The sequence below is a fragment of the Myotis yumanensis genome, unplaced genomic scaffold (assembly GCF_028538775.1).
Source record: "Myotis yumanensis isolate MYYU_CA2020_CCGP unplaced genomic scaffold, mMyoYum1.0.hap1 SCAF_10, whole genome shotgun sequence".
Taxonomy (NCBI): domain Eukaryota; kingdom Metazoa; phylum Chordata; class Mammalia; order Chiroptera; family Vespertilionidae; genus Myotis; species Myotis yumanensis.
In genome coordinates, this window is record NW_027223761.1 from 41,896,357 (window position 1) to 41,923,799 (window position 27,443).

Sequence of the window (27,443 nt, forward strand, 5' to 3'; positions counted from 1 at the left end):
TGGAGTTGGTGCGAGCTGGACCCGTCTGTCCGCTGTTCACCGTCTGCGAGGCGGCCGCGGGCCCCTCAGAAGTTCAGGGCTAGACCCGTCCCCCCGGAGCCGGTCCGGAGGGAGCCCGAGGAGCGCCGGCGGCCTTTCCTTGCGGGACACAAAGGGAAACGCGAAGTGGAAGTGTGGCAGGTGAGTCTGGCGGGCCCGGGAGGGAGCTCCCCAGACGGGCACTGGGCAACTAGGGACGGGGAGGAAAAGCAGAGAGGGAAGGGAAGGGAAGGGCCGGAGAAACAGTGTTCTGAAGACCAAGGGAAGCAAGTCTCCGCCCGAGCGGAGTGCCCCCTGCGTTAAATGCCACTGCGATGCCTTGCGGAACACGAAGAACCAAATGAGGGCACTGTTATGGGTTCAATCAGCGAGATAGACCACCGACTTAGAATTTAAATTTAAGAGCCTTTATTAAGCTGGCCAGCTGACCACAGCCCGCACCCTCCCCCTCTGGGAAGGTTTGAAACATGTGGCAGAGACCAAGGGTGCCGTATGATACTTTATAGCAAAATCACACAGTGTTAGAAAAAAAGAAAAAACCAGTTACAAAGCATTTCATTAGAAGTTCATAAAAAGTTCATAAGTACAAAGGGGAGGTAAACAGAGTCACACCTGGCTGGAGCCTATCATAACACATTGTTTTTCTAAGACAGTCTACCTATTTTTCTTCCATGGTCTCTAACCCTTACACAATCCTTCTTCATTACCTGACACAATCCCTCTCCATATGTCAGTCCCCCCTCCCAGCACATTCAGTTTCTCATGTTTCATTTCCTTCCGTTAGCACATTCTGTAACATTTTGTAAGCCTTCCATGGCTCAGTCCCTCACTCTAGCTCATTCCCTTCTGGTCTTATGTCCGAATCAAATCTTTGATTCAGTGTCCTCCTCTAAGATTCTGGAGTATTGGGTGTGTAAAACCATTAACTTTACAGCCTGTATTTGATTTTGTATGAAGTTGAGGAGGCATCTGGCAATGCAGGGGCCAAATATTAGCCCTAGGAGGAGTATAATGACTGGTCCTGCCAGTGCGGAGAGCAGGGTAGTTAGCCAGGGGGACCAGGAAAATAAATCCTCATACCAATTTCCCTCTGCCCTTCTTGCCTCTTCTCGGGTCGGCCAGCCGTTTTCGCAGCTGACTAAGGCTTCCCCTGATGACCCCCGATTGGTTGGTATAGAAACAGCAAGTTTCCCCAAGGGCCAGACAGAGGCCTCCCTGCTTTAGGAAAAGCAGATCTAGGCCTCTTCTGTTTTGCAACACCACCTCTGCAAGTGAACTGAGGGAGTCCTCCAGTTGGCTAACAGATTTCTCAAAAGTACTTAAATCTTTATCTGCCAGCTTAACTCTTTATAATTTTGGTGGCCAGTTGCTAGGGTGGCTGTTCCGATGGCCGTGGATCCTGCTAGTCCTATTCCCATAAGAAGGGGGACTAGGATGGGGGCCCTTCTAACCCTCTTGGGCTCGAGGTTTAAATGTTCTCGGCCCCCTTCTCCCGAATAGTAGTACACCTGCAGGAGGATATGAGTTAGAATGCATAGTCTAGGGTTCGTCGAATGCTGGAGGACTGGAGAGAAGATGCAAGGGGTTATACCAGTTGTACATGCCCACCAAGTCCCCTCCGGAGCTACTAAGTAGGTGGGGGTCTCTCCTGTATAATTCTTTGGAAGTATAATAGATGAATTACATAGATCTGTATAAGTAGAACTGCTAAGGGGGGGTAGTTCCTAGGGTACACACAAGTCCCTGGGTTCAGGAGGTCTCCAAGAGTGAGTCGTGGTTGTTTGTGTCCCCACATACACAGTCCGTCCGGCAGACTTTCTGCCGAAAGGTTCCTGATGGCAGAGGCATCCTTGCCAAGCTGGGCCTCCGCCCCTATCCCAACATAATAAGGGGGTTCAGGGTTAAGGCACAGCCAGCAATCAGCGGTCAGGTTTGGGGAGGTGCGATTCAGGAAAGAAAACATTAAGTCCAGAGTTCCCAGCAGCTGCTGGTTTGGTCTTCCCGCGCCTGCTCCTAAAAGCTGTTGTAGGTTCCCAATGGCTGGCGAGGTTGTGGCTGCAGGTGGAGCGGGGCTGGGGTTCTCAGGCTTTTGTGACTCAGGGGAACCAGGAGGTTTTGCTGGGGCTGGGTGCTGTGGCAAGCTCGGCTTCTTTTGTTTGTCTAGGGGACGCAAGGGGCCAATCTGGTTGAGCCACCGGGGAACAGTCCGGCGCTGAATGATGAAGAGCTGGCCAGGGTCTCGGCCGTTGACATGGAGTCTTAGCCCCCACGTTTTTCCCCCTTCCCATTGGTCATTCCACCAAGCAAGAGGTATGAGGATGACGGGGTTGCAATCTCCGACAGTGCAGTTCTTCTTTGGGGTCCCAGGTCGAACCTCTCTGGTCAGATGTGGGAGGTTTTTTCCATAGGGCTAGAGTCTCGCAGCCCCAAGAGGCACAATAGAAGTCGTCCTCTCCTCCACAGTCATTACCCCCTTCCCAGGGGCAGACATAATGTTCAGTGTGCCATAATCTTTGTTCTAGGGTCAAGTTTCCGCACCCATGACTCTTGATTCCAGTGACCCAGGGTTGGTCCCCCAGCCATACCTGGTCGATATGGTTTGGCCATGGGAATTTCCCCAGTTTTTTCCAAACAGTTTGCAGAGATCTGTCGGGATGACAGGCGCCCCTACTCCTACAAGAGAGCCTATAACAGTCCCATCAATAGTACGTGTGTCCTCCCAAGAGTAATTCTTGGCTGAATGGGGATTTCCCAATCCTGGATGCATGCAGATGAGAGGAGTCAGGATGAACACCAAGTGAGTCTGACCTTTAACGGGTCTCCAGTCCTCTGGACCCGCCATCCCTCGACGCTGTCGTTCACCTTCTTAACCTGTGTAGGATGGATCCTACACAGGATCCTTTTTCCTGCAACTTTGATGGCGGTTGGAGTGCTCAGCACCACCTGGTAGGGTCCATCCCATCTAGGGTTCCAGGCTGCCAGGGTCGTGGCGTTTCACCCAGATGAGGTCACCCGGAGAGAAGGCAGGCTGCGTTGGACTGGTTCTCGGTGCATCCTCCTCTCGTACAGCTCTCACCACTCGTGCCGATGTGGCGCTGCTCTGCAAAGCCTGTAAGGACTTAAGCAAATTTCGGGTAGACAGCCAGGCAATTTCTTTCTCCCTTAGGCGGGGAAGAAGAGGTGGCGGCCTGCCAAACATAATTTCAAAAGGGGTGAGTCCTTTCTTATACAGGGTACACCTAGCTCTGAGGAAAGCGAAAGGAAGGACAGTTACCCAGTTTTTGCCAGTCTCTAATTTTAATTTAGTTAATGTTTCCTTTAAGGTCCGATTCATCCTCTCTACCTGTCCAGAACTCTGTGGTCTATAAACACAATGTCATTTCCAAGTTACTCTCAGGGCCTTAACTATGGGTTGTGTAACTTTGGCGATAAACTCTGGACCATTGTTGGACCCCATATATAGCGGCAGGCCAAACCGGGGGACAATTTCAGTGAGGAGTTTCCTAACTACTACCTGTTCTGTCTCTGCCTTGGTTGGGTATGCCTCAGGCCAGCCAGAGAAGGTATCAACAAAAACCAGCAGGTACTTATATCCTCCTCGTCCTCCTGGTATCTCAGTGAAGTCCACTTCCCAGTGTTCTCCGGGGTTCTGACCTGGGAATCGCTGCCCCGGCACGGCCACAAAGGGGGCCCTTGGTTCACCTCGGCACATATTTGGCACCTTCTGGCCAAGTCTTGGGATATTTTCTGGAGCCCTGGAATGTAAAATTCTCTTCCCAGCAGTTCTGATAGCTTCGTTCCCCCCAGGTGGGTACTCTGGTGGGTCTGGGAAGCAATGGTCTAACCCAGGGCTTCTGGCACTATAGGCCTCCCATCTGGCAGAATTAGCCATCCAGCCTCTCCTTCCCGGGCCCTTAGTTTCTCAGCTAGCCTCTGCTTCTCTGGCAGATGAGTAGGCTTCTCTGGGAGCCTTCTCACTGGCAGGGCTACGGGAACCTCTAGGGGCCCTACTGGTCTTTTAGCCACTTCCTTGGACCCTTCTGGTACACTCGGCAATGAATTATTGTCACTTCTTTTGGCCCCCATATGGCTCCCAGGAGGTTAAGTATCTCAGGAGCATTTTTAATGTCCTTTACTCCTGAGGTCAGGAGACCTCTTTACCACTGTAGCCCCCGCCCCCGTGTAGAGGGTCTCATCTGGATTCTACAGGGTCTGGTCCACAAGGTCCTCGTGGAGGGAAGCGATGGCAGTCAGTGTCTCCTTACAGTCATGCAAAGGGACCTCTGCCTCCTCGTCAGGGAGGAGTGTGGCCGGGTTCAAGGCAGCTGTTTTCAGGAAGCTGACTCGTGGTGGATCTAGTAGTAACACCTGGTACTGGGTAATGCAGGCGTTGGACATCCATCTCTCTGGCGGGGGGGAGTGGGGGGGGGGGCGGCTCCTTAACAAGGTCTCAACTACTTGGAGATTTTGGCCAAATGTTAGCTTTGAGGCTTCCTTTACTAATGTAGCTGTAGCTGCTACTGCTCTTAAACAGCCTGGCCACCCTGCAGCCATGGGGTCTAGCCGCTTGGATGAGTAGGCCACAGGCCTTTTCCATGGTCCCAGGGATTGGGTTAACACCCCCTTTGCTATTCCCTGAGCTTCTGCCACATGTAACTGAAATGGCTTTGTAAGGTCTAGCAGCTCTAACGTTGGTGTGCTGACTAAGGCTTGTTTAAGATCTTGAAAAGCCTTAGTTTCAGTTTTAGTCCAGTTTAGTTTCTCAGTCTTTTTATGTGGACTGTGATGCCTCTTCGGGTCTTTTGGCTCATTGGATATTGCTTAACCAGTAGTGGAATTGCTGTGCTGGAGAGTTATATCACAATTGGGGCTCTGTGGACCGCCAATCCTGGGGGGTTACTCTTTGCCCATACTTCCAGGTACTTTCTGTTGCAGCTCTTGGAGTAATGGGGCATTTGGGACCGAATTTTTTTTTTTATTGTTTTGTTGATTAAGGTATTACAAAGAGTATTACATATGTCTCCTTTTTTTCCCCCCCGCCCTTGACAATCCCCTGGCTTCCCCTACCCCCCATTGGTTATGCTTACATGCATGCATACAAGTCCTTCGGTTGATCTCTTATCCCCTCTCTCTTGCCCCCCAACACTTTCCGGCCTTCCCACTGTGGTTTGACAGTCTCTTTGAGGCTGTTCTGCCTCTGTATCTATTTTTGTTCATAAGTTTATAATGGTCTTTATTATCCATAAATGAGTAAGATCATGTGGTCTTTTTCCTTCATTGACTGGCTTATTTCATTTAGCATAATGCTCTCCAGTTCCATCCATGCTGTTGCAAATGGTAAGAGTTCCTTCTTTTTTACAGCAGCATAGTATTCCATCCTGTAGATATACCACAGTTTTCTAATCCATTCATCCACTGATGGGCACTTAGGCTGTTTCCAGATCTTAGCTATGGTGAATTGTGCTGCAATGAACATAGGGGTGCATATATCCTTTCTGATTGGTGTTTCTGTTTTCTTGGGATATATTAGCAGAAGTGGGATCTCAGGGTCAAATGGGAGTTCCATTTTTAGTTTTTTGAGGAAACTCCATACCAGAGGTCCTCAAACTTTTTAAACAGGGGGCCAGTTCACTGTCCCTCAGACATTCCACACATGTGCACTGCGGGCCCAGGACGGGTTGGCAGCTAAGCAGGACAGGCAGCGGCGGCAAAAAAACCCGGCGGGCCGGATAACTGTTTTCAGCGGGCCGCAGTTTGAGGACGCCTGCTCCATACTGTCTTCCATAGTGGCTGCAGCACTCTGCATTCCCACCAGCAGTGCACGAGTGTTCCTTTTTCTCCACATCCTCTCCAGCACTTGTCCTTTGTGGATTTGTTGATGATAGCCATTCTGACAGGTGTGAGATGGTACCTCATTGTTGTTTTGATTTGCATCTCTCGGATGATTAGTGACTTTGAGCATGTTTTCATATGTCTCTTGGCTTTCTGAATGTCCTCTTTCGAAAAGTGTCTATTTAGGTCCTTTGCCCATTTTTGTATTGGATTGTTTATCTTCCTTTTGTTAAGTTGTATGAGTTCCCTATAAATGTTGGAGATTGAACCCTTATCGGTGATAACATTGGCAAATATGTTCTCCCATGCAGTGGGCTTTCTTGTTGTTTTGTTGATGGTTTCTTTTGCTGTGCAGAAGCTTTTTATTTTGATGTAGTCCCACTTGTTTATTTTCCCTTTAGTTTCCAATGCCCTAGGAGCTGTATTGGTGAAGAAGTTGCTTCGGCATATGTCTGAGATTTTGTTGCCTTTTGATTCTTCTAGTATTTTTATGGTTTCCCGTCTTATGTTTACGTGCTTTACCCATTTTGAGTTTATTTTTGTGTATGGTGTAAGTTGGTGATCTAGTTTCATTTTCTTGCATGTATCTGTCCAATTTTCCCAACACCATTTATTGAAGAGACTATCTTGACTCCATTGTATGTAATTGCCTCCTTTGTCAAATATTAATTGAGCATATTGGTTCGGGTTGATTTCTGGACTCTCTATTCTATTCCATTGATCTATATGTCTGTTCTTGTGCCAGTACCAGGCAGTTTTGAGAACAGTTGCTTTGTAATACATCTTGATGTCTGGTGCTGGGGTCCAACCCCAACGGGTCCAGGGATCCCCAAAGGTGTGGACGGAGTCGGCGAAGAAGGAATGACATGGAAACTGGTTTCAGTTCATCAGCATAGCGAGGTTCTCCCTCCAGGATCTCCAGCGAAGTTCTGGTTAGGAACTCCAACCAAGCTCTGGTCAGGATCTCCAACCAAGTTCTGGTGCCATGTTCTCTCGCTAGGTTCTCCAGCTAGGTTCTCCAGGTTCTCCAGCCAGGTTCAGTCACCAGGTTCTTCAGCCAGGTTCTATCCAGGTTCTTTTGCCATGTTCTGTCTAGGTTCTCCAGTGAAGTTCTGTAGCCAGGTTCTGTCCAGGATCTTTTGCCATGTTCTCTGGCTAGGTTCTGGTTAGGATCTGATGAGGAGCTGATGAGGATCTGATGTTTATTGTCTTGTTACATCCGTATTTATACCAGCCGATTTTAATCCTGTCAATTTCTATTACAAAGGTTAGGGCGTTTCTTATCTCCATTCCAGGGAGTAAAGATTATGTAGCTTAACTACCCACCTGGCACTTAATTAAGGGGTTGTATCCCCTCCCTAACCTCAGGGAAAGATCCCCACCTGGGGAAACAACCTTTCTCAGAGAGGTGACCTTGGTTAAAACACATGGCGCTAAAGGGAGCAAACATATTAAGAACAGTATGCTATATATGCCAGGTCCCTTGAAACATATGCTGTGCAGATGTTTCTTTCCTGCAGCAACTGTGTCAAGCAGCAAGGATGGACCGGCTTCCGGCAGTCTGGTATTGAAATCCCACCTACTTTGTTCTTTCTCAGGATCGCTGGAGCTATTCGGGGTCTTTTTTTATTCCAGATGAATTTTTGGAGAGTTTGTTCTAGGTCTGTGAAATATGCCATTGGTATTTTAATGGGAAGTGGGTTGAATTTATAGATTGCTTTGGGTAGTATGGACATTTTAATGATGTTGATTCTACCAATCCAAGAACATGGTATGTTCTTCCATCTGTTTATGTCTTCCTCTATCTCTTTTTTTAACGTCCTGTAATTTTCTGAGTGGAGGTCTTTTACCTCTGTAGTTAAGCTTATTCCTAAGTATCTTAATTTTTTGGTGCGATGGTAAATGGGATTGTTTTTCTAATCTCTCTTTCTATAAGTTCACAATTGGTGTATAGAAATGCAATAGATTTCTTGGCATTAATTTTGTATCCTGCTACATTGCCAAATTCATTTATTAAGTCTAGTAGTTTATTTATGGAGTCTTTAGGGTCTTCTATGTACAATATCATGTCATCTGCAAATAAGTACAGTTTTACTTATTCTTTTCCAATTTGGATGCCTTTTATTTCTTCTTCTTGTCTAATTGCAATGGCTAATACTTCCAGTACTATGTCGAACAGGAGTGGTGAGAGGGCATCCCTTTCTTGTTCCTGTTCTTAGGGGAAATGGTGTTAGTTTTTGTCCATTGAGTATGATGTTGGTGAAAGGGCGAGGGCTAGGCCCTCCATCTTGCCCCAGGGTAAGTGCTACGCCCTCCATCTTACCTTTGGCCATGTGCTTGGCAAGGAGCTTCTTCCCGGAAGTCTAAGCCTCTGCTAGCCACACCCAGGAACAAGACACCGACTTGCGCCTGGCCAATCGGCAGAGCACAGTCCTTTCTCCTCCCCTTACTCCAACCCCCACTATAAAACCCATCTCCACACAGAGTTATCTCTCTCTGCTTCCTGCCGCTGCGTCGGCAAGGTGGGGGAGCCGAGCTAGCTTGAATACAGACTCTTATGCTTTTGTATCGGACTGGCTGGCTCCCTGATGTGGTTTCTTGGGGATCCTGAAATCTGGGCATAACATTTGGGGGCTCATCCGGGATTCCCAAGACCATCCAGGGACCTCCCAGTTCAAAGAGTCTGACTGGCCACGGTAAGTGTCTGTGTGTTGTGTATTCTGTTCTGTGTGATATATGTTATCTCTAAGGGACTTGTCCTGTATCTGGAGGAATGGCTTCTAGATGGTACTCACCTTCAAAACTCGGACTGGCTAAGAGTTCGAATCTGGCCTATCTTTTAAAAAAAAAGGTAGAAGAGAAGCATTCCTAGGCAGTTTTCTACTGCCTCTGTTCAGGGACTTGTTCTGTATCTGTCCTGTGTGAGCTCACTTCTGAAATCTGTAATCACCAACAATCATCTAAGGGGACGCACACAGGGATCAAGGGCGGGAGGAGTCGGGGGACGCCTCGACCCTCCATCTGGAGGGGTGTAGTTTTGCTTCTGCGGAGTTGGAAGGTCTGTAGGAACCCCCTCAATCTGAGACAAGGCGGGTCGCTCCCGCCAGTTTGGCGTAAGGCCATCGTCTAGTTGCTTCCATGGAGTTGGAAGGCTGTTTTGGGGGGCCCTCTCTTTGTCTGTGTCTCTGTTTTTCTGTTTTCTGTGGACTTACTGGATGGATGTTATGGGATGGACTCGGACTGCTCCTTTGGGTATTGTGATTGATCATTTCAAGGAGATTGGGGGAGGCTGTAGAGCTCCCTCAGGAGTTGGGAAGTTGTTATTGTTTAAACTCTGAGTGAATGTCTGGTGAAAGTGTGTGAGTGTGGCGGGAGGGGGCCTGCCCTCTCCCCTCCTTTGTGTGGCTCCACGATTTTGGTCAGGCGGGTGTCTGAGTGAGGATCTGTGAAAATAGGTCACCCCCTCCCCAAGTAAATGCATCTGGGATTTCTGTGCACGTGTAGAGAGAAAAGCTGCCTTAAAACTAATGCGCGCACTGTCCGATTTTGGATAGAGTTTTGAGCTAGAGTCTCTTTGCAGATGTGCAGGATGGAGCCCAAGACTGATCATTTACCCCCCCCCCCCACCCCCCACCCCCCAAAAAAGATGCCAGCTAGATTTTAGCAGCAGGATTGGCATTTCCATAATAAAGAACAGTTTTTAAAGGTTGATCTTAATGGAGGAAGGGGATAGTCGCCTCCTGCCTGTAGCAAAATCTTAAAGAATGTGGTCAATTTACGTCTGAAAAGACCAGGTAGGCCAGAACCTGTTTTGCAAGGCTCAAATGTGGTTTTCCAGAGCCGCTTGAAAGTAAAAAGTAAAGTTTACTCTAATTTGCCTCATGAAAAATCTAGAGGACAGAATTAAATCTGTTGGATAAGTATGTCTTGCATTTTTAAAGTTTATTCTTAAAGATGTTACTGATTGAGAAATGCTGAATATTTTGACTTGCCAGCTAAAAGTTTAAGGTTCAGATTGAATTGGGAAAAATTGTGTAATTGTGGTAACTAAATGCCTTTGCTTATTGGTCCTGCTTTGCAAAAAAACAGTGTAGACAGCCACCATTTTGGGCTGCATGACTTGGCAGCCGCCATGTCAGCCACATGACTTGCCGCTCCCCTGGTGGCCGCCATCTTGAAACAGCAAAGGCCCCTCCCTCTGATTTAGTCAAGGGTGGAGCTTTAAGGCGGAGTTTTATGGGGCAGGAAGTGTGCTTGCCTCTCGGATTTATTTAATATGTCAAAGTCTTTAAAAGGGACTAATAGCAGTAATCCAATTTCTAAAGTAAAGTACGATTATTTCAGGTAGAAACTGTGGTTTCATGCTGGGCTTAGAGGGCACATTTTTCCTTTGCCTGGGAGGGACAGCGCAGCTGTCCCAGGATCAGAGGGCTCCAGTTAACTTATCAACTCAGTGTTATGGAGACCCAGGACTGTAATTTAGATAACATGCCTAAGTTTAACCCAGGTTGCCCACGGGCTCTAGATAATATGTTAATCAAACTAGGTTATCTGTTGGTATTTTGTGCTGTAAATGTGGCATGCGCCTGTGTAAAAGTGTTTTTGTTTATTCCTGTTTTGTTTTGTTTTCTCCTGTGGTGATTCAAAGTTTTTAATGGGAAATGTTATCTGTCTTTATTGAAAATTGTTTAGCTACTGAAATTTCTGTTTGTGTCTAAAAAAAACAAACAAACCACAGGCTTGATTTCTTTGAGGCTGAGTGCTCTGACCGATAGCAAAATGCCCTGAGCGGCCACTGGGATCTTTCCCCAAGGGCGCTTGCTCTCTGTCAGAGGTGGAATCGGCCCACCTAACTAGTAAACATCTCTGTCTCTTTGTTTGTTGGGGCTATGTGATATTCTGTGCTGGGTTAGGATTTTGGAATTCTGGGGTAGATTTAAAAGGTATTTGTGGCTTTTCTAGTCTGATTGGGACATTTAAGGGTGGGGCTCACAGTTCCTCAGGGAAGAGATTTCATGGGCCCTTCCCCCTGCCTGTGAAAGGAAGGCAACGGGCCCTAGAATCTGTACGAGACCAGCCCAACCCCAACTCTTCCTCATCAGCACAGACCAGGAGATTGGGTCTACGACAGAAGGCACCACCAGGAGACCCTCGAGCCACGTTGGAAGGGTCCCTACACCGTGGTGCTGACAACGCCCACCGCTCTCAAGGTAAACGGTGTCGCGACCTGGGTCCATCACACTCACGTCCGGTCAGCGGACCCATCCGTGATCTGGGAAGACTTCGTCACCAAATGCAGCATCGATCGAGATCAATGCAACCCACTCAAGCTCAAGCTACGGCGTGCTCGACCTGCCTGATGCTGGTAACATTGCTCGCGATCACTCCTGCTGCCGGGAGCCCCCACAATACTGTGTAATAGACTTAGATGATACCTGCATCTTCATGGACATGGCTCCAAAAAGACAAGGACAATTCATAGGAAGATCAAGAATAGACTTTAGTAGGATTTGGCTGCCTGAAGCGGCTATGATGCCAGTATTATGTTTCATTGTATTGATATGTTATATTGACCTTTGATTCTTTTGCAGGTTTGAATGTATGTTGGCTGTCCTGGAAGGGAACTATGTGGGGTGACCCCCAAAAGTAAAGGGTGCCTAGCTGCCAAGAGGGCAGGTGCCCATCAGGTTTTGGTCTCTGTTGAGAGATAGCTAACAGTTGGCCGCCTGTGTACTGCTTGCAGGCTATTTGGTTCCTCTTTCTTTGCTTCTTGGTGAGCCTGGCTAGAGGTTTGTCAATCTTGTTTATCCTTTCATAGAACCAGCTCTTGGTTTCATTGATTTTCTGTAATTTTTCTGTCACAGTCCCTTCCTCCAAACACATTCAGTAATCTTTCCATGCCATGGTCCCTCCCCCAGCGTAGGCACTGGATTTGGCTGAGAGCGGTGTGTAGGTACATCATGTCCCACTTACACTGAAGCCCGGAAAGCTTTAGATGTGGCCGTGGAAACACAGGTGATAGAGGAGAGGTATGCTTAGTGTCCTCCCCTAACCTGCTTCCAAAATCATGAATGAGTCCCTTGGAATTTCCAAAGGTTAAGTGATTAAACCAAAACAAACACATGGCTTTTATATGTTAGATTAGTTTAGATCCTTGGGAAGACATGTGTTTACACTGTCCTCTTGGCAAGAGCATCCAGGGATTAAGCATAAGGATTCCAGTAAAAACCGGGGAGTCTGCATGTACACAGACTTGTTTGCAAAGATCAGGGAACAATTAGGGGCACCGCCTTCGACACTCCTCTCAGTCTCCCCGCATTCTGGTAAACAGGGCAGTAGGCCTCCCACACACTTCCCTTTTATCAGAATGTCCTCCTTACAAACTTTCCAACCAAGTCTCTTGTGCTCCTCAGCATGTAAGGAACGGGTAAGAAAACAGTCAGAAATCTGGAGTGAATGAAACCTAAACCGTCAGTACCTTGGAGCTTTAGGACATTTGTGGATGAGCATAAAGTGCATCCAACCTCCACATCTGCGGGTGACGGTGTAGCTTATATTGTAGAGAAGCTGAATAAAATACTGAAAGCACCTGAAGGTATTAGAGAAAAATCAAGTCAGACAGAACCTGAAGGAAATTGCCTGAGAGAATGTGGGAGCACCTAGGCAAGCCCCACATTTACCTGTGCTTTCCCCCCCCCCAGGGCATTTACTAACTGATAGAGCAAGGAACAGAGACTGAGATGAAAGAGGTGGCCAGGCCTTGTGGCATTTCAGTTGGCTGGGAAGAAGGAAGTTGGAGTTCAGAGATGCCATGTGCTGGGGTTCAGCCCCGGGGGTCCAGAGATTCCGGAAGGTGTGGACGGAGTTGGTGAATTATGTTTTACACAGAGACAGCGTTCAGAACTCTGTAGCTCTCTTTAGTCTTTGCCAGGAACCGGTCCATCCTTGCTACTTCAAGGGACCTGGCATATATGGCATACTTTTCTTAATATGTTTGCTCACCTTCTTGGTGCTATGTGTTTTAACCAAGGTCACCTCTCCAAGAAAGGTTGTTTCCCCAGGTAGGGATTTTTCCCTGAAGGTAGGGAGGGGATAAAACCCCTTAACTAAGTGCCAGGCGTGTAGTTAATCACTTTAACTATAAATACTCACACTTAAGCTACATAATCTTTACTCCCTGGAATGGAGATGAGAACCGCCCTAACCTTTGGAATAAAGATTGACAGGATTAAAATCGACTGGTATAAATGCAGATGTAACAAGACAGTAAACATCAGATGCTAATCAGATCCTAACCAGAACTTCCCTGGAGATCCTGGCTAGAGGTCCTGACTAGGCTGCTGATCAACTGAAGGCTGTCTCCCAGTCATTCCTACTTCGCTGACTCCATCCACACCTTTGGGGAACCCCGGACCTGCTGGGGTTGGACCCCAGCATGGCTGAGGCCACAGAGAAAGATCCTGAGGCAAACTGAGCCTTTATTTTTATAGTCAAAGGTAAACAAGGTGGTGGTTACCAAAGTTACACTATTCTTGTGAGTTTCACTTGTTTACACTGTTCTGGTGAGTTTCACTTGTTTTTGTTCTTGTTGCACTGCCATCAGCCCATTAGCTTCACAGGTAAGATCTAGGGAGCCCTATAAGGTGAAGCCTGATTATGCTAAGAGGACTGTGTCCTCTAAGCTGGGACTTGTTTCTGGCTTTTAATCTTATATTGGGTCCCCACAGCCATGGAGTCTGAGATTTGAAATGGAAGTGGGAACCTTACAGGAATGAGCTCTAGATTCAATGTGCAGTTTCCACTTGAGGTGTTTGTCAGTTCCTAAGCCCTGCATGATCAGGGCAACATTCCCAGCCACTAAGTTGAAAGCAACAGTTGGTAAGCTAATCAGTTGTGCAGCCCAACCAGCATGGCTCAGTGGTTGAGCATCAACCTGTGAACCAGGAGGTCACAGTTTGATTCTCAGTCAGGACACATTCCTGGGTTGCCGGCTCAATCCCCACTGTGGGGCTTGCAAAAGGCAGCTGAACAATGATTCTGTCTCATCATTGATATTTCTATCTCTCCCTCCCTTTCCTTTCCTCTCTGAAATCAACCTGGTTTAGCTCAGTGGATAGAGGGTCAGCCTGCAGACTGGAGGGTCCCGGTTCAATTCCAGTCAAGGACACATGTTCAGGTTGCGGGCTTGTCCCCCAGTAGAGGGTGTGCCGGAGGCAAGCCGATCATGATTCTCTCTCATCATTGATATTTCTATCTCTCCCTCCCTCTCCTTTCCTCTCTGAAATCAATACAAATATCTTATTTAATGAAGAGGGAATATGCAAAAGGAGCATCACAAATATTTTGGTGCCCATAATAGTGGCAGGTGTTTCTGTAACAAAATGTCTGCACCCAAGCAGAGGCTAAGTTCCCATAATGAGACTTAACCAGCAATCAGCAGGGACCTGAGGCTGCATCCCCCGCCCTGTGGGATTTGACGGGAGATCGCAGGCCATGTCTCCAACCTGGTGGGGATTGACAGGGGACCTCAAGGAGCTCCGCTCCACCCAGGCATTGGGCCAGGGAACCCCAGGCTGCCACCCCCACCTGGCAGAGCTTGATGGGAGACCTCGGGCCACTCCCCCCAGCCCTGGCACCATGCCAGGGAACCTCAGGCCAAGCCCCCCTACCCAGCGGGGCTTGACGGGGGACCTCAAGGCACACCCCTGTCCCAGGCCTGAGGACCTAAGGCTCCACCCCCACTTGGCATGCACTGGGAGACCTGAGGCTGAGCACCCCTCCTGGCAAGGCTGGACAGGGGTGGTGCAGGCTGATCTGGGTCTTGTGCAATTTCAAGGAGCAAGCGGTGGGCTGGGATTTGACTCTGAGTCCCACGGCACATCCCATACTGACAAGAGGAAGATTTTCATATACATTTTACTAATTTTCTTTCATCTCTGACACTTCAATTATAGAGAAAGGGCAAATAGTAATATTAAAATATTTCCTGTAATTAATTCTTTTTTAATGTGCTGGAATTTCGAGCACCAGGCCACTAGTATTAAAATTTTTAAAAAGATGTCACAGAGTATACAGTTGAAATTACTGCAGTGAATAAGAGGACAAAGAAATTGACCTTTTCATGCAATAAAAACATTTCCCTTGTTCTAATTTGGAAGAAGTATTCACGTTAATATTTTTCTCTGTGCTTCCTTCAAGGTAACTGAGCTCCAGCTGCTCTTCTTCCCCAAGAAGATCCATGAGACACTCCTCAGGTGAGTTCTAGTCCATACTTCAGATTTAAGCTCAGAAATATGTCCAGGCCCGAGTAGAGGAATATGTAACAGTGGCCTCTGCTCCCTCCCACCGGTCAGGATGACATCCCACCTAAGAAAATCACATCCTGGGCATGAAGATGTCTCGATTTCCCTGCCTGAAGCTTGGATCTCTCCAGCTGGACTCTCCTCATCATTCTCAGATTTCTATGTTGTCACCACTTAGTTTAATGGAAATTACCATCCCCTGGAGCCGGGAGAACCGAGTTACTGCCTGAACCTACTATTTTTTTTCGTCTGCAGTTTATCCAGTTACTTTCCCTGGTCCTCACTGAGACCTGTGCAGCTCCAGTGGCAATTTTCCAAGATTTCCCAGGACTAAGAGGTTTCCCAGGAGGCATACTAGCATTCCTGAACAGCCCCAGGAAAACTGGGTAGAGTCAGTCCCACTCTTAATGGTGGAGTTTGTAGTCTGAGTAAGTGCACATGTGAAGTTCTTTTTTTCTTTTTTTTGTTTCCATTATATACATTTTTTAATCTTCATTGTTCAGATTATTACAGTTGTTCCTCTTTTTTCCCCCATAGCTCCCCTCCACGCAGTTCCCACCCCACCCTCTGCCCTTACTCCCGCCACCCACTGTTCTCATCCATAGGTGCAGGATTTTTGTCCAGTCTCTTCCTGCACCCCCCACACTCCTTCCCCTCCCCCCCACGAAAATAGTCAGTGCACTCCTTTTCTATGCCCCTGATTCTATTATATTCACCAGTTTATTTTGTTCATCAGATTATTTATTCACTTAATTTTTAGATTCACTTGTTGATAGATATGTATTTGTTGGTCATAATTTGTATCTTTACCTTTTTCTTCTTCCTCTTCTAAAAGGATACCTTTCAGCATCTCATATAATACTGGTTTAGTGGTGATGAACTCCTTTAGCTTTTCCTTATCTGTGAAGCTCTTTATCGGACCTTCAATTCTGAATGATAGCTTTGCTGGGTAAAGTAATCTTGGTTGTAGGTTCTTGGCATTCATCACTTTGAAAATTTCCTGCCACTCCCTTCTGGCCTGCATAGTCTCTGTTGAGAAATCAGCTGACAGTCCTATGGGTACTCCCTTGGAGGTAACTGACTTTCTTTCTCTTGCTGCTTTTAAGATTCTCTCTTTGTTTTTTTGCTCTTGGCATTTTAATTATGATGTTTCTTGGTGTGGTCCTCTTTGGATTCCTTTTGTTTGGGGTTCTCTGCGCTTACTGGACTTGTAAGTCTATTTCTTTCACCAGGTAGGGGAAGTTTTCTGTCATTATTTCTTCAAATAGGTTTTTGATATCTCGCTCTCTCTCTTCTTCTGGCACCCCTATAATTCGGATGCTGGTGCACTTAAAGTTGTCCCAGACGCTCCTTTCGCTATCTTTGTAGTTTTGAATTCGTTTTTCATTTTGCTTTTCTGGTTGGGTGTTTTTTTGCTTCTTCGTATTTCAAATCTTTGACTTGATTCTTGCGATCTTCTAGTCTCCTCTTGGAACTCTGCATAATATCCTTTATTTCAGTCAGTGTATGCTTAATTTTTAGTTGATTATTTTTCGTAACCTGGAGGATCTCTCCAGATTTCCTTAGGGTCTCACTAAATTTATTGGTGGTTTCTAGATAATTCTTGAAAAACCTTAAAAGTGTGGTTTTGTACTTTATATCCAGGATTTTGTTTTCCTCCATTTCTGTCATTTGTGACCTGTTTCTTTGTCTCCGCATTTTTTATGCTTCCCTGTGTTGGTAGAGTGGCTTTGTGTGCTAGGTGTCCTAAAGGGCCCAGTGGCTCAGCCTCCCCAATTACCAGAGGAGGACACCCTTGGTGCACCCCTTTTTGGCTTTGTGCACAGTCTTGTTGTAGTCAAGCCTTGACTGTTGCAGGCATCACTTTGAGTAACTGACCCCCAGGCCAATTGGCTACGAGAATCAGCCTTGTCTGCAGTGGGAGAACCCCGGAGCTGGAGACACCCCTCTGGGGCAGAACCCGCCTCAGTGGGGCCCTGGTGCTCACTGAGTCTGCCCCCTGAATGTGTCCCCCATGGATCGGAGGAGCCACAATCTGGATGGTTCCACGCTGACCACTGGGTACACTGGCTCTTGGACCCCTAAGGAGGTGCTAATCTAGCCTCTGCCTGAGGCTACCCAGCAGGACCTATGGAGAGATTACTCTTCTTTGTTTGGGTTTGGAGGTGCCCAGATGAGGCCCAGCTGTGAAGCAGTGCAAGCTGCTATGGGGTATTGGGCCTTTTTTGAATGTTCTGGGTTGCTCTGATTCAGCTGCAGTTTGTTAGGTAATTTTCAGATTGCAAAGGGCCAGGCCTTTCATATGCAGAAGTCTCTGCAACAGCTTGGGTGGTGTGGGGTCTTGGGATCAACAGGGCGGAGCAAGCAGCTATGGTTACTCTCCCGTCCTACCCTAAGAGGCCCCATGTCTCAGTGTCCAGGTAATCGCTGCAAGCACCTCTGAGAGGAAGTCGCCCTCAAGTTCTGCCCGGAGCCAGACTGTCCAGTTTCTCCCCGTATTGAGTCTGGGTCCCCTGAGACTCACCCAGAACTGCAGTCCAGAGCAGTCAGGAGCTTGAGACTCCCTCCCAATTGAAAAGACAACCGTGTCCTCAGCTGCCAGCCCTTTCTGCATGTGCCTCAGTACCTCTGCACTTTACTTCCACACCTCCTCTGAGTCTCAATGTGCTTTACTCTTTCATTCGAGTTCTAGAATTTCTACTAAGCCAGCCTTCCTGAGGTTCTGGATGATATCCGCTTTATCTTTTAGTTGTATTTTTGAAGTGACTACATGAGGCAGCAATTTCCGGTGTTTACATATGCTGACATCTTGGTTTCTCCTCCGGAATTTCTTGGTGGTGATGGAACTAGCGTGCTTCCTGATGGTGGGAATGATCACCTGTGGAGAAACTGTATAAACGCCCAGGGAACTCTCTATACTATTTTTGCAATGTCTTGTGTACGTTGAACTATTTCAAAGTGAAAAGTGTATTCTTTTTTTTAACATTATACTGTAGGCCCTGTCCAGGTGGCTCAACTGGTTAGAGCAGCAGTTGCCAACCAGTGGTCCATGGACTACTGGTGGTCCGTGAGGTCAGAAAGGTTGGCGACTGCTGGGTTAGAGTGTCATCCTGTGCACCAAAAGTAGTCTGTGGGTTCAATCCCTGGATGGGGTGTGTACAGAGGGCAACCAATCAATATTTCTCTCTCACATCAATATCCCTTCCCCTTCCCCTTCCCTTTACTCTTACCCTTACCTTTCCCATTCCCTCTGAAGTTTTTTTTTTTTTTTAAAGATTTTTTTTAAAAAAATATATTTTATTGATTTTTTTACAGAGAGGAAGGGAGAGAGATAGAGAGTCAGAAACATCAATGAGAGAGAAACATCGATTAGCCGCCTCCTGCACATCCCCCACTGGGGATGTGCCCGCAACCCAGGTACATGCCCTTGACCGGAATCGAACCTGGGACCCTTGACCCGCAGGCCAACGCTCTATCCACTGAACCAAACCGGTTTCAGCTGAAGTTCTTTCTCTTCCTGTTGAGGATGTGCCAATGGGTGTTCCCATGTACCTATCCCTTAGTATTTTTTTTCAAAATTAAGTTTCCAGAGTTTTACTTTCCATATTAAGCACTACCATTTTGTGCAGACAATAAGTCTACATTTGGAAGGAGGCTGTTGACAATAAATGTGGGAAGGTATGTGAGGAAAAAACCCCTTCAATTATGTCATGGGTCGTATAGGTCTCTCTGCTCTGGAGATGGGGGACATCTAGAGCAAGAATTCTCTCAGAGTCTTAGCTTCTCTAGGTAGGATAGGACTTTGTGTTGTCACAAAATTATCTCCATTGCCATGGTAACGGTTTCTCTTCATCTGTTGCTGAGGCTCGGGGAAGTCTTTTTGGAGTGAGCCAGTGCTCTGACAGCTGACAGATGTTGCACTAAGAGCCAGAGGAAATGGGGACATGTGGATCCATGGGCCTTCCTGAGATCTGCCAATTCTGGCCACTGTTGAACTCAGCAATTTCAGATTTTTACTTTTAGCTAAACATGATATATTTAATTTTCATTTTTACTTTGGTGGTTTTCCCTTACAGTTAGTGTTTCTTTAATGTTATGAATGTCATTTTTGTTACTGCTTCTTTTTTATCCATTTCAAAAACTTTTATCCTAGAAAAAAATATGTTTCTCTCAAACTAATTTTATGTCTCTCTGTGGTTACTTTTGTGAGAAGGTCCATCTTCTCCAGACACCGTTTAATCTGAAATCAATAGCAATTCTCTTGTATTTCTTTGCCCAAACACATGAGTTTGTTTATCTCATCCAAATTACTTCAAAACCCAGGCAACAAGTGTACTTTAGGACATGGATGAACTGACTCTTTTTACACTACGCTTGCTCATACAAGTGCTTTCCAGTGCAGTTGTTTGCCCTTTTTTAAAAACAATACATTTTATTGATTTTTTACAGAGAGGAAGAGAGTGGGATAGAGAGTTAGAAACATTGATGAGAGAGAAACATCAATCAGCTGCCTCTGGAACACACCCTGCTGGGGATGTGCCCAAAACCACGGAATATGCCCTTAACTAGAATCGAGCCTGGAACCCTTCAGGCCGCAGACCAATGCTCTATCCACTGAGCCAAACCAGTTAGGGCAGTTGTTTGCCCTTTTTTTTTTTTTTTTTTTTTTTTAATTTTAATAATTTTTATTTCTTAAAGTATTACAAAGAGTATTACATATGTCTCCTTTTTTCCCCCCCTTGACATTCCCCCGGCCCCTACCCCCCGCCCCGTGTCTTGTGTCCATTGGTTAATCTTATATGCATGCATATCAGTCCTTCAGTTGGTCTCTTAATCCCCCCCCCCCACCCTCCCCAGGCTTCCCACTGTAGTTTAACATTCTGTTCAATGTTGCTCTGCTTCTGTATCTACCCCTGTTCATCAGTCCATACTGGTCCCATTTATTTGTCCCAACCTCACTGGAGTAGTCTCAACCTCACCAAGGCCGTCTGAGCATCACCAGGGCCGTTTCAACCTAACCGGGGCTGTCGCTACCTCACGGGGGCCGTTTCAACCTCACCGGGGTCGTCCCTACCTCACGGGGGCCGTTTCAACCTGACCGGGGTTGTCCCTACCACACCGGGGCCGTTTCGACCTGACCGGGGTCGTCCCTACCTCACGGGGGCTGTTTCAACCTCACCGGGGCCGTCCCTACCACTCCGGGGCCGTTTCGACCTGACCAGGGTCGTCCCTACCTCACGGGGGCTGTTTCAACCTCACCGGGGTCGTCCCTACCACACCGGGGCCGTTTCGACCTGACCAGGGTCGTCCCTACCTCACGGGGGCCGTTTCAACCTCACCGGGGTCGTCCCTACCTCACGGGGGCCGTTTCAACCTGACCGGGGTTGTCCCTACCACACCGGGGCCGTTTCGACCTGACCAGGGTCGTCCCTACCTCACGGGGGCTGTTTCAACCTCACCGGGGTCGTCCCTACCACACCGGGGCCGTTTCGACCTGACTGGGGTCGTCCCTACCTCACGGGGGCTGTTTCAACCTCACCGGGGTCGTCCCTACCGCACCGGGGCTGTTTCGACCTGACCGGGGTCGTCCCTACCACACCGGGACCGTTGCAACCTCACCGGGGCCATCCCGACCTCACCGGGGCCATCCCAGCCTTACCGGGGAAACAGGAAGTTTGGCCCTCTGTCCCCTGCCGGCGGCTCCCCACTAGACAAAATCTCCAGGCGTTCCTGGTGGTTGAACATCCAGCACTCCTGCCCTCCACCAAGTGCACGCACTGCCTGTCTGCTGTCCCCCAGCGCCCCACAAGAGACTGGGACCAGTGGGCATGTTTGTGCGCTTGCTGGTACAGCAGTTCCACAGTGCCGGCCGAGTCAGGCCCAGCCCTGGCCGGCCCCGGACCCGACTCTGCCCCCCGATTGCGTCCCTCCCAGATGCAAGGAGCTGAAATCTGCAGCCTGCTGGGATGGGCTCTGTACTTGGTGCCTCTGCACATCCTACTCAGTCTCAGTGCACTTCTTTCTATGCGAGGAGTTGAAATCTGCAGTTTGTTGGGTTGGGCTCTGTACTTGGTGTCACATCCTACTCAGTCTCAATGTTCTTTCTCTCCTTCCAGTTGTAGAGCTTCCACTGGGCCAACTTTCCCATGGTTCTGTATGATAGGTGTTTGTCTGATATTTGGTAGTTTCGATGTTGTTGTGTGAGGTAGCACACACAGGTCTCTTCCTTATGCCGCCATCCTGGTTCTCCTGGGTCTGCTTCTTGAGTGTGTCTCTCATGGCTGCGAGCAGTTGAAGTCTGCAATTTGTTGGGATAGGCTGCAAAAGCGCAGGTGGGTCTTTTTGTGCACCTGGCACAGCTTGGATGGGGATGTAAATTGATTAGGGCTGAGACTCAGGGAGTCGCCATGGCGGAGCAAATAGTACTGGCTGAGTCTCCGCGGCCCCTTGACTCTCTGCCAGGGCTTTGTGTCCCCCAGTGCCGGCGAGCAGCTGTGCAACAGTCTCCCTCGCTTTCTGATGGCTGCAAGGCCGTGCTGCCTCTCCCCGTAGGGTCTGGTGCTTCATGATCCCGCCTGGACCAGCTCAGTGGATTTGAAAGTTTGCAAAAGCAAAGGCGTTTCTACTTGTGAGTCTGGCACAGCCAGATGGGAATGTAAATTGCGTAGGGCGGGGTCACAGGGAGTCGCCGGGGCGGAGACTCAGCGGCCCCTTGCCTATCCAGGACTCCAGGACTTTGCGTCCCCCAGTGCCGGCGAGCAGCCGAGCGCCAGAGCCTCCCTCGCTTTCTGACCGCTGGAAGGCCGTGCCGTCTCTCGCCTTGGGGCCTGGGGCCTCAGAGACCCGCCCGAACCAGCTCAGTGGATTTGAGAGTTTGTAAAAGCACAGTCATTCCCTCTTGTGCCTCTGGCACAGCCCTGAGGGTAGGGCGGGGTCACAGGGAGTCGCCAGCGTGGAGGAAATAGCGATGGCGGCAATAGCGATGGCGGCGTCTCCGCGCCCCTCGCCTCCCCGGGACACCAGGACCTCCTGTCCCTCGGTGCCGGCGAGCAGCCGCGTGTCAGAGCTTCCCTCGCTCTCCGACCACTGCAAGGCCGTGGCCGCCTCTCCCTGTGGGATCTGGGGCCTCAGAGACCCGCCCCGAGCAAGCCCAGAGGATTCGAGGGTTCGTAAAAAACCGAGAATCCATTTGCAGCCCGCGTGGCGTGTGACTGCGTACCTCTGGTTTTGGTGCCTCCGCAGCTCCCACTCAGTCTCACTGCGCTTCTTTCTTTTCTTCCAGTTGTAGATCTCCCACTGGGCCAACTTCCCCATGGTTCTGAGTGGCGGTTGTTTACTTCATAGTTGATAGTTTCAATGATTCTGTGAGAGAGCAGCACACACAGGTCCGCTCCCTACGCCGCCATCTTGGTTTTTCAGTTGTTTGCCCTTTTTAAAGTCAACAATTGTCCCTAGCTAGTTGGGTCAGTGAAAGAGTGTTGGCCTGTGGACTGAAGGATCCTAGGTTTGACTCCTGTCAAGTGCATATGCCTAGGTATTAATAAAGTCAATAGTTGACTTCCAGTTTTCTCTTTGTGATGGGCATTTCCTCTTCTCTCAGGATCACCTAAGTGGGTCAGAGCATCCTGAACACTACGTCTTGGTGGAGATGCAAAAATGAGAAGGCGCAAGAGTCCTGGTCCCCCCCAACCAGCCTCCCTGGTGACGAGTTCTGCGCCTGGAACAGTGACCACTGTGCCCCTGGCTGCCTCCACTTCTGCCATCCTCACCACGTTCAACCCACTGAGGCCCCCAGCTGATTTTCATGTGACCTTTGAGGATGTTGCTGTGCACTTCTCTAAGGAGGAATGGTGCCTCCTTGATGAGGCTCAGAGACACCTGTTCCTCGAAGTGATGCTGGAGAACTTTGAACTCATATCCTCTCTAGGTTGCTGCTGTGGAGCAGAGGATGTGGAGGCACCTAGTGAACAGCATGTTTCTGGGACAGTGTCACAGGCAAAGAACCCCAATGGAGCTGTGTCCTCCCAGAAGAGCCACCCCTGTGAGTGTTGTGGGCCAGTCCTGAGAGACATTTTCCACTTGGTTGAGCAGCAGGGAACACAACACAGCCTGAAACTATTGAAGTGTGGGGCATGTGCAAAGCAGTTTCATTTCAGCCAGAAAACCATTGGCTGCAACCAGACGCTTGCTCAGGACCATGGTGTCTGTAATGGACTACAGTGTTTTGTGTGCCGTGAATGTGAAAAATCTTTTACAAAAATCTCTGATCTCCATTATCATCAGAAATTGCACACAGGAGAAAGTCCATACGAGTGCAGTGAATGTGGGAAATGCTATAAACAACACTCCACCCTTATTCGTCACCAGCGAGTTCATTCTAAAGAAAAGCGTCATGAGTGTGGCGAATGTGGGAAATTCTTTAGCCCCCGTTCAAAGCTCGTGGAACACCAGAGAGTTCACACTGGAGAAAGGCCATATGAATGTGTTGACTGTGGGAAATCCTTTAGACAAAGTTCAAACCTCATTCAACACCAGAAAGTTCACACTGGAGAAAAGCCATATGAGTGTGGTGAATGTGGAAAACATTATACCAGAATCTCTGCTCTTCGTTATCATCAGAAACTTCACACTGGAGAAAGGTCTTATGAGTGCATTCAGTGTGGGAAATCTTTAACCACTAGTGTAGGCCTCCGTTATCATCAGAGACTTCACACTGGGGAAAAGCCTTATAAGTGCAATGAATGTGGGAAATCTTTTGTCAAGATCGATCAGCTGAGTTATCATCAGAAATGTCACACTGGAGAAAGAGCTTATAAGTGCAGTCTGTGTGGGGAATCTTTTACCACTCGGATAGGCCTCAGTTATCATCACAGACTTCACACTGGAGAAAGGCCTTATGAGTGCAGTCAGTGTGGTAAATCTTTTACCAGTAAGACGAAGCTCCATTGTCATCAGAGAATTCACACTGGAGAAAGGCTTTATGAGTGCAGTGAATGTGGGAAATCTTTTGTCAGGAACTGTGAGTTGAGTTATCATCAGAAATTTCACACTGGAGAAAGGCCTTATGAGTGCAGTCAGTGTGGAAAATCTTTTACCTGTAAGAGTAACCTCCATTGTCATCAGAGAATTCACACTGGAGAAAGGCCTTATGAGTGCAGTCAGTGTGGGAAATCTTTTACCCATAGGAGGAGCTTCAGTCGTCATCAGAGAATGCACACCGGAGAAAGGCCTTATGAGTGCAGTCAGTGTGGGAAATCTTTTACAAGTAGGAGGAGCCTCCGTTGTCATCAGAGTCTTCACACTGGAGAAAGGCCTTATGAGTGCAGTCAGTGTGGGAAATCTTTTACCAGTAAGGGTAGCCTCCGTTCTCATCAGAGAATGCACACCGGAGAAAGGCCTTATGAGTGCAGTCAGTGTGGGAAATCTTTTACCAGTAAGGATAACCTCCATTCTCATCAGAGAATGCACACCGGAGAAAGGCCTTATGAGTGCAGTCAGTGTGGGAAATCTTTTACCTGTAGGAGGAGCCTCCGTGGTCATCAGAGACTTCACACTGGAGAAAGGCCTTAACAGTCAGTTGCATCTTCATCAGACAGTTCACAGGAGAAAGGGCTCAGGATTGCAGTGAATGTGGAAAATATTTTGCCAGAACCAGTACTTTCGTTGTCATCAGAGACTTTACAGGTGTGCCTATACGTTTGGAAGGAATTATTTAAAAAGATCTTGCAAAGGGCCATGTGTCCTAATGTCTGTAATTCCATGGGTGATGGTCACTTGGGTATAGGATAGTAGGGTTTAGGGCAAAGCATAATTACTACAGAATCACTGGCCAAATAGGGATTGTGCATAATTCTTAAAATGGAGATAGGTTTCATTTATTTTTACCAATAACTCATAATACGATGTTCAAGTCAGAGGAGAGGAGAATGTTTAACTTAAAGAAATTAGGAAGTTGTGATTTAAGCCACTTGTACATTTTTGCATTCTTCCAGCAGTGTATGAGAGAGTTAATTCCTCCACATCCTAGAAGAGGTTTGGTCAGTCCTTTATTTAAACTTTTTTGTAACTTTGTCATGCTATATCACTTTTGTTTGGTTGCATTTTTTCTAAGGCTTAATGGTGAGCCTTTTTTCAGATGTCCATTTGCTATCTCTATATTTGCTTAAATGTCTGAGCATATGTTCTGCCAAATCTATGAATTTTGGCAAGTTTCTTTAACAAACGGACAGTGAAACAATGCAGGTTAGAATTTCACTCATTTTGTGTCTTTTTTGCTTTGTAGGATAAGTGTTTTTCATATTGGAAAAAAATAAAATAAACAATTGAATTAAGATAAGGGTCTTATTTCATTCTTTGGATGTATCTAGTTTTCCCAGCACTGTTCATTGAAGAGAAACTATCCTTTCCCAACTGAGTATTATTGGCTCGTTTGTCAGAGAGGAGTTGGAAGTATATGCATGGGGCAACAGGACTACTTGGAAATAGGTCATTCTTGGGGACATCACAGTCGGCTGCAGAGGTTATCAAGATGAGGCACTGAGGGGAAGGGAAAAATGAACCAACTTGGGACTGATCTTTACAGTCAGTTGAGAGCAATGGTTCTCAACCTTCCTAATGCCACGATCCTTTAATATAGTTTCTCATGTTGTGGTGACCCCCAATTACATTGTTACAAATTGAACATAATTAAAGCATCGGGATTAATCACAAAAACATTATGTAATTATATATGTGTTCTGTGAAAGGGTCATTCGACCCCCAAAGGGGTCGCGACCCAAGGTTGAGAACCGCTGCAAAGGAAGCACTGCAATGTGACAAGAGCCCTGAGTTGAAATTTGCATTAACTAGATGACCTTTCAAAGAATAGCAGCTCCTTTCACCATGAGATATAGTTTCTGAGAAGGAAAGTTTGTTGAGACTTTAAATATAGTAAGACAGTGGCTTACACAGTTCTCAGTTCCCGCAACATTGCCATGATGTACTAGTGTTGTTAGCCCATTTTATAGAACAGGAAGATAAGGCTTAGCAGAGTGAGCTAAACTGTCCCAAATCACAGGGCTAATAGTGACACAACCACAGACTGTGCTGCTCCTGGTAGCTTATGGGTTAAAGACTCTTCCTCAGTTCTGCTGCCTCATTGTCAGCCACATCCTGCTCTGCCTGTGTCTCTGGACCTGTCCCTCTGTCTCTATGCTGTGTGAATTGTGTCCTTGTCCATTTCTCATAGGAGACCTTCTCAGCTTCCTCTTGTAGTTAACAGTTTTCTGTCTCTAGAACAACTTCCCATTCTTCACTGTGTATGATGAGAGCAAGTTCTTCTTTTCTTCTGTGGCCATTTTTCATTGCACTGTCCCCACATGGCATAAACATGAGAGCCCTCCCTCTCCCTGTCCTGGGGCCTCTGTGGGAGGTATGGGGCAGTAGGAGAGGACGGCAATTGTAAGGCCCCATCTTCTCACAGATGGGCCCCCCTGCAGCACAGAGACCATCTCTCTAGAAAACAGCATCACGAGTCCAGCTGGACATACAAAAAGAAAGTTCACCTTTACCAGTAACCCCAGAATTTCTAATAAGCTAGAAATGTGACACCATTTTCACTTGGCCCACCTCCTGATCCAGCAAAGATGGAAAGGCATGCTAATTCACAGTGTGGGCCTGGGTGTGAGCCAGGTGACACATGGGTTATTCTTGGGATCATAAACTAATAAAAACCTCCCTGGCTGACAATTCAGCTTTTTAATTTTTTTATAACCTTAAACACACATGTTTGCATTTTACCCATCAATCCAAATCCAGCTATTCTCAAGAAATAACCAGACAAAATGTACATTAACACTTGGAGTGGGGGAAACGAGTTAAGTCGGCTCGCGTGAATTGCGCGTACTCTGCGGGAGCCGTCTTAACTCGGTTCATAGATTTGCGGTGGAGTGCGGGAAACGTGTAAACTCGGGCCGATTGTAACTGCGTATTACCAAATATTTGTTTGTTTGCCGTTCACAAAGATACCTACCTGCGTATGCGAACCGTTTCATACCCATTGGGGTAATAGGTATCATAAAAATCCCTTGTAAGTAGAGAACACTTTATGGCGCTAAATAATTGCCCGCGCCAGCTTATATTTTGGCGGGAAATTCACCCCACACCGGAGTGTTAAAAGATAATGATTATATCATTGTTCAGAATACAAAAGAATTGGGAAGTGCATATCAATACAGAAATATTTTCAAAAGTGGATTATTTTGGGTACATCCATGTAATGGAATGCTTTCT

The 27,443-nt window shown here is 47.4% G+C and overlaps 1 protein-coding gene across 4 annotated transcripts; it reads left to right on the forward strand.

Moving 5' to 3' along the window:
• On the forward strand, positions 1 to 25,495 carry LOC139017284 (zinc finger protein 418-like). 4 transcript variants are annotated; one of them, XM_070425473.1, is made up of 5 exons: positions 1 to 180; positions 2,204 to 2,349; positions 15,070 to 15,125; positions 15,429 to 15,601; positions 22,774 to 25,495. In XM_070425473.1, exon 5 carries the CDS (start codon positions 22,830 to 22,832, stop codon positions 24,741 to 24,743), a length of 1,914 nt encoding a protein of 637 aa, XP_070281574.1. In that variant the 5' UTR covers positions 1 to 180; positions 2,204 to 2,349; positions 15,070 to 15,125; positions 15,429 to 15,601; positions 22,774 to 22,829; the 3' UTR covers positions 24,744 to 25,495. The 4 variants fall into 4 exon arrangements, with proteins under 4 accessions (XP_070281574.1, XP_070281575.1, XP_070281577.1 ...); XM_070425474.1 differs by lacking the exons at positions 2,204 to 2,349; positions 15,429 to 15,601; XM_070425476.1 differs by lacking the exons at positions 2,204 to 2,349; positions 15,429 to 15,601 and having other exon boundaries at positions 23,101 to 25,495.
• The last annotated feature ends 1,948 nt before the right edge of the window (positions 25,496 to 27,443 follow it).

Bases quoted from the DNA above. Each gene is read 5' to 3' on its own strand.
- LOC139017284 (XM_070425473.1), top strand. From the start codon at position 22,830: ATGAGAAGGCGCAAGAGTCCTGGTCCCCCCCAACCAGCCTCCCTGGTG.